Source organism: Triticum urartu, chromosome 7A (genome assembly GCF_056163025.1).
Source record: "Triticum urartu cultivar PI428250 chromosome 7A, HENAU_Tu73, whole genome shotgun sequence".
Lineage (NCBI taxonomy): Eukaryota > Viridiplantae > Streptophyta > Magnoliopsida > Poales > Poaceae > Triticum > Triticum urartu.
The window spans coordinates 648,561,175-648,568,266 of record NC_141879.1 but is presented as its reverse complement, the minus strand read 5'-3'; the positions used below and the strand labels follow the sequence as shown (position 1 = coordinate 648,568,266).

The 7,092-nt window shown below is 50.4% G+C and overlaps 1 protein-coding gene across 1 annotated transcript; it reads left to right on the top strand.

Annotated features, from left to right (window-relative positions):
• Nucleotides 1-777: 777 nt before the first annotated feature.
• LOC147961041 (uncharacterized) lies at nucleotides 778-1,296 on the top strand. Its single transcript, XM_087533646.1, has one exon. It carries the CDS (start codon nucleotides 778-780, stop codon nucleotides 1,294-1,296), a length of 519 nt encoding a protein of 172 aa, XP_087389772.1.
• The last annotated feature ends 5,796 nt before the right edge of the window (nucleotides 1,297-7,092 follow it).

Below are 7,092 nucleotides of genomic sequence, written 5' to 3'. Positions count from 1 at the left end.
AACACACCGTCGCCGCTCTGCCGAGCCCCACACATGCCCGGCGCCGCCGCTAGAATAAGCCACCCCGCACTGGCCATCCCTAGGCATCGAAGAGAGGGCCCCGCCGCCAGCCACCGCGAGGTGCTTTTCCCCAGCGGCTTCGGCCGGCAGCGAGGGCAGGGGAGGGTGAGGAGGAGAGGAGGGGGAAGGTCGCACCGCCACCCAAGTCGCCTGCGGTGTGGGGGGACGACGATGCGGGGGCTAGGAGAGGGAGGGTCAGGGTTCCTAAAAAACATATAGCTTTGTGATACTCCCCCTAGAACTGGATTCTTAGTCCTAAGCATGCTCATGCATCCATTCAGTAATTTGTCATGTATCCAACACAAAATAAAGGTATAACGTCATAGGCAGAGGTTAAAATATGAGAAAATCTTGCCACAATTCACCGGTCACAACACATTTTTTCATAGCTAAATAATGCATGCATTGTTAGCACATTTTTTTATTAGAGCATCTCCAACAGTGGCTGTAAAAACACGCGTGCACGGGAATAGTGGGTTTTGGCGCGTGCGGGGCGGTTTCACGCGCTCCAGCGCGCGCGGGAAAGGATAGCACCCGCCACAAGACCTCCCACGCGCCCTCTCCCCGTTCTCTCGCCACTGTCCGCCTCGCGACACGCCCTCTCCCCGCTCTCTCGCTACTCTTTCTCGCCTCCGCCGCCGCCGGGGAACTTCGGGCTACCACGGCGTCCGTGAGACCCCTTCCGGCGCCTTCTCCGCCGAGATCCAGTTCGGCGAGATGCACCTCGGCCTCGGCACTTTCGACACTGCCCATGAGGCCGCTCGTGCGTACGACACGGTGGCGTGGCGCCTCCGGCGGCCTTGTAGGGAAATGAACTTCCCCGAGGTGGCGACGCGGGAGCGGGCGCAGGAGCTCCCTCCTTCCCCACGGCTTATCACCGACGAGGATCGTCGCGAAAACCGGAGGCGCCAGCACCATCTCGTCATCGCTGAGATGGACGAGGAAGCCAAAGCGCAGTGGCGCCAACGCTTCCTGCGGGACATCATCAACGACCGTGAGTTCTACGTGCAAAGGAGGACGGAGAGGGAGGAGAGGAGGGCGGAGCGAGCCGCCTATCGTGAGGACAAGCATACGCGGAAGGCGGCCGCTCAATTCAACATTGAGTTAGGAGCACCGTCGACCAGGGACTCCGACGATGATCGGTATCTTGAATCCTTCATTTGCATGTCAGAGGAGGACATTACCGAGACGGAGTCGGAGGAGGAGGAGGAGGAGGACGACGACGATGAGCAGTAGTCGTAGTCGGAGTAGATGAACTATCTATGTTGAACTAGCTCTGTATTCGATGCGAAAAAACTAGCTATGTATCGTTTTTTATTATGTATTGTTTTATCTATGTACTGTTTTATTTTTAATCTACCTATGCTATTGTTTTTGCATACGTACGTATATCGCGCACTGTATTTTAGCGTTTTTGCTGGAGCGGCCTGTGCGTGCAATTTTTTTGCAGCGGCTGCAGGAGCCAGTGCTCTATGACGCACGAAAAGTTGCTATTTCCGACGTTGTAAACGTATTTAGCGCCCCGCGCGGTTGCGCGCCTATTGGAGATGCTCTCACTAATAAGTGATAACCAATACACTTGGAAAGGAATGTAAAGATGACCCTAGTTTTGATGTCCTATAAAATCATTTTCTCTGTTAGCCTTTTGGTTGTTTGCACAAAGGATAGTGGGCTACATTCCATACAGCCTAGCGCTTGCGTTGCCTCCAAGGGGGCTCGGGGGCCCTAGCCGCCGTCGCCTCTAAGCCCTCCCCCCCTCCCGTTGATTCTCCGCCGCCGCCGGAGGAGGCCGGCGAGCGAAGCTCACCCGGCGGACGGCGGACAGCGGACCTTCCTTCTCTCCTCGCGAGGGGATCCTCTGGCGAAACGTGATGGTGAACCTGGCCGCCCGGCGTGGAGGCGGAGTGGGCGTGATGGGGTGGCGGCCCGGTCGGATTTTGGCAGTGGTTGTGCCTCCACGGCTGCGGGGGCAGCGTGGGGCCGGCCATGGCAGCTGGCGGCGGGGGATCTGGGGCCCTCACCCCAGATCGGTTCCCCTCCAGATGGTGTGGGCTTGGGCGCCGACCTGGCGGCCCTGAGCGGCGGTGGGCGCGCGCCAAGGTTGTCCCCACTCACCGGCGTGGTTGAGGGTGGCCAGAGGTGTGTGCGTGAGGCCGGCATCGTTCGGAGTCGGCTCTGACGTGCACGGCGGTGGGAATCTGGCAGGCGGTGGACGGCTGCGAATCCAGGTAGCGTCATCTCCGACTCGTTCTGCTCCGGTTCGTGCTAGGTCCAATACCTACCCGGTGCTGGCTAGACGGATCTGGCGGGTGGGCATAGATCCGGAGGAAACTCCAGGCCGGCATGGCGGCCCCACCAAAGTCGACGCCCTCGGCGCCAATTCCCTTCCTGGAGGCTTCGATGTGGATCCTACACCCCCACATATGCCATGAGCGTAGGCGAAAGCCACTGTTCCTCTGTTTGGGCGACGATGGCACTTTGGTGTCGTGTTCCTTCCTGAAGGCGTCGGCTGAGGACTGCTCAGGGTGGTGGAGTTGCTGGTAGTTCGGAGTCGACGCGAGATGGCATGTAGGTGGAGTGGTGTGGCATCAACAGTATCATCGACGGTGGGTCTCGGCGACATGGCGCAGTGGAGACTCGACGTCCGATGCACGGAGATGAACTCGCGCAGGAGGAGGAAGCTGTTTGGCGTCGTGGTGGCGTCAACGGCAGCTAGACCGTGCAAAGTAGATGCAACAGTATAGCTCTGAAGATGGATTGGTGGCAGGTGGCTGCGGCGGCCTCATACCCGGCAGGCGTCCTGGTTGAGGAGTGCGCCGGACCGATTGGTGCCCCATACCCGGCAGGCGTCCTGAATGGGACCTCTGGTCTTAGATGTTAGGTTTGGCTGCAAGGTTTGTTTGGTATTAGGCCCAGACTATCAGCATCTTGGATAGGAATAGCGACGGACGTTGCCTAGACGGTGGCTTTAATTTTGTTGTTGTATTACTTTGTAATGTCTTATGTGAACAATTGATAAAGTGATTGCATGCATCGTTCAGATGCAGAGGCCGGGGATCCTCCTCTATTTTTTAAAAAAAATCTTTGTGATAGTGGAACCCGATCCATAATGGATCCTATGGAGAAAAAACAGAGGCGACAGGTGCAGCACCACCCTCTGTTCTTTCCACTGCATGCAGCTCCAGTACGGCTGCATCCAACGCGCTCACCCTGCTCTAACCCCACTCGACCGTGGCTGCCATCCTATGATGCAGGTTCGACTTGGAGCCTGTTTCTCGCTGGTCAGCTGATTGTAGTCCGTTATTGCCTTGCCGCCCTCCATCTCCGCCTTATCACCGTCGTCATGGAACTACGAGGAGGCGGGAGCACTTGAGAATGGAGTAGTTCTTGGCGTTGCCTTAGTCATCATCAAGCTCCCAGCAACCCAACAGAACTCGTCGCAACTCCATCGATCAACAAACCACGATGAAGTGCATGGAATTCTTGTTGCTACCTCTCTCCCGATACCTATCACTCCCATCCAATGGCTAGACCGCCGAGATAGCGAGCAGAAACGTGAGAATAAAGAACAAACAAACCTGCCATTATCACTAATTCTTTCAAGTTTCAACGCTGGGAAATTAACATGCAAAAAGACACGGGGGAGGGGGGGAGGGCTGTATAAATATGTAAGAGGTATCTGTACTTGAAACTGTTTATAATGAAGTTGAGAGATTTGATACACTAACCACCAGTGGATGCTTATGACATACACATATATTGACTGACACATACGTATGTATGACATACTGAACGACCACATATTACTATTGACACGCCTATGTAACCGGTAAAGGCTGGAGATTTTTTTTTAACAAAGGAGGAAGACTCTCGGCTTCTGCGTCTGGACAATGCATGCAGCTTTTTTATTAATTATTCACACAAAACCTTACAAAATAATACAACAATAAGACTAAAGCCATACTACCACGGTTGTGTGTACTAGAGTTTCAGCTGAGCAGCAGCATCATGGCCGAACAGTTTGTGATTCACAAGCGCGTGTGTCATTTTCTTTCCAGTGATGTTGCAGTTTGGATGGATGAGGCCTCTTGAGCAATCACTCGGGCACTTTAATTATTATTTTTTTGCGAACACTCGGACACTTTAATTTGCATACCCCTCTTGAGTTGTATTCTTGGTCACAAGCATGCTCATGCATCCAACGACTAATTTGTCCTATATCCATCCAAAAAGAAAGGTATAAAGTACTGCAGTGGTTAAAAGACCAGATAATCTTCCCATGTTTAACTGGTCACTGATATTAATGCATCTACGCTAAGCACATTTCTGATTATGCTTACTAAAAGTGAGAGGTGTAACTAACAACCTACTTCTGAAAGGGATGTAGCGATGGTCATTTCCAAGGATATGCCCATAAAAAGGGCATGTTACTTTCAGTCCTACTGATCTTTACTGATCTTTGCAGTTAGCCACTCGGAAGTAACGACTGTCCCTGCAATTCCTTCATCTGAACCAGCTTTGCCTTTTCAACTTGCAAGTGAATGTTACCCACGGGCACCGTATGCTACTAGACACGAAAGGGACATGGGCTGGTGAAGTACTAGCAAGCACTCCCTCCCTTCTAAATTACTTGTCGCGGGTATGGATGTATCTAGATGTATTTTAGTTCTAGATACATCAATTTCTGCAACGAGTAATTTGAAACGGAGGGAGTATGAAGCAGAGTGACATCTTGCAAGCTTCTACCAAAGTGAGCTTAGAATAGAGACCATGATCATGAAAAACAGGCTACAAGCTGAGAGGATGTGATGCAGTGTGATCTTAGGCTCTAAAATTTACCTCTCGAGGAAGCTGATAATGAATTCTAAACACAATTTCAATTCTTATTTTCTTCCGGTTACCTTTACATCTTAACGCGTTTGACTTTGACCATGTCCAGCCTACCAGGCATTCAACATATCACTACGAGCTGGGGCATCTTTCTAACCTCAGTTAGGTAACTTGTCATGTTCATGCGATCATCTTCAGCTAAATATAATTCTAGAAAGGTGTGCTACAGTGCTAGGAAGAGAAAATTTTGAACTTCCACTGGACCTCTCTGATTGGACTCTGGATATGTACCCAATGAGAGAGTAAGAAGTTAGCTCCTTTACAGAAGATATTGCTAGACAAGCAGCGATATAATTGTGCCAGCAAAGCATATAACTCAATGTATTAGTAATTAAAGTGTGGTGTAGAAGAGTCTCAAATATATATGCCTTCCAAATACAGGGTTGCTCATCATGGCAGTGAACTGGCGTGCATTTGGATATTGTAAGCCCGTATTAAGGACGGACTGCATGCACGTTTGTAAACATCACAAGACAATTTACTCATTGCAAAGTACACGCATTATTGGTCCACGGCGTGGTATCCCTAATATACAAAAGATCTTTTTTCTATAATTGGTGTGCATTTCATCTTGTTTCCTTATGAACATTTCATCCTGTTGTTATACACATCATTAGTTGTACTATTGTCTGCCAACCCGTATCGAGATTAATTTGATAACGACGAGGACCTCGTTGAGCGAAACACTGGTCGGTCCTAATTATGCCGTCCTTGGCACCCCCGGCTGGTGCCATGGCTGCATCAGTCATTAGCTAAAACTATGGTGCACTGATGCGGATGATGGGCATGCACACATCACTCCATCATGGTCCACGCATATGGGCTAGTACTAAATACTAATTGCACTAATGTGGTGGTTGCATTGCATCAGTCATTAGCTAAACAAGATGTTCTTGGAAGGAAGAAATTAAGATATAGAATGTGTCTAGAAAAGGCGAGCTAGCTGTAATAACTAGGTTGCTCATTGCGCAGAAAAGAAGTGAAGGAAAAGCAGTAGCTCATCCCTAGGTATTGCGTGCAATCCATGGCAGTGCATGCCATACTGTCATAACCATTTTCCCCTGGTCACAAGTTATTCCAAAAGCCTTCTTCCCCCTGAACCGCGGTAGTCTTCCCATTGAAGCTAGCCTTCATGGGATTGAGTTCACCATCTCTTTTCGCCGTGTAAGTCGGGGTCACAGGGAATATTCATGGGGCTCACTCAATCAGCCCGTGAATAAAGTAAGTGAGTAATGTGGGCATCACGTCTGGTGAGAAAGTTCTGTCAAAACTTCATCTTATATTTATCCACGTGCATACCGGCAACAGAACGCATCAAAATAGCTGCGCCAAGCTCTAACCAACCCCTTAGATAAATGCAATTGTGGCCTGTGATGACAAGGGAGGCTAGCACGCTGGCTGTCGTTGAGGTCGACGACGATGGGAGCCAAGACCGACGGCCAAGGACGGGCCGGAGCGATGCGGTGAGCAATGGCATGGCCTAAGGACACTGGTTGGTTTTCGATGAGCACGGTTGATGCGGACGTCTTACTGTCGATGATTGTAAACGGAAAACTGAAAAGAGGAGGAAGCTTCATGCGTGAGCGGGAACGGGAAGGCCGGCATCGCCTTCAGCATCTGTGCAGCTGCGAGCAACATTTGTGCAGGTTACATGCAACATTTGTGAAGTACAAACTGTGCATTGTATAATGTCATATATTGACATATGGTAGGGTACCAATAATCGAATTGAAATGCATGGGGCAGAGGACGGATGGAGGGAAAGTGCAGGGCATGTGATGCATGTTTAGTTTCTGGCCGGCGTTTCTTGGCGGCGGTTTAATGCGGGTGCATTGCATATGTGCGTACGGATGGATGGGAGCTGAGGCTATTCTAGACGCAGGCAAAGGAAAGAGGGGCTAGAAAGTGCAAAGAAGCGTTGGCAGCCTTGTGATGGCTGATGAGGCCAGCCCACAACGCACGCACCCCCTTCTCAGGAAAACTTGTGGTAAATAGTTCATGTTGCAAAAGAACTACAACTTTGGTAATATTTTCATCCTACATAGATTTATTATAAAACCTAACGGGAAACCCGTATTACCATGGAAATGTTTTTTGTGGTAAACAGTTGACCTCACAGTAACACAACGACTAGAAAGTTTG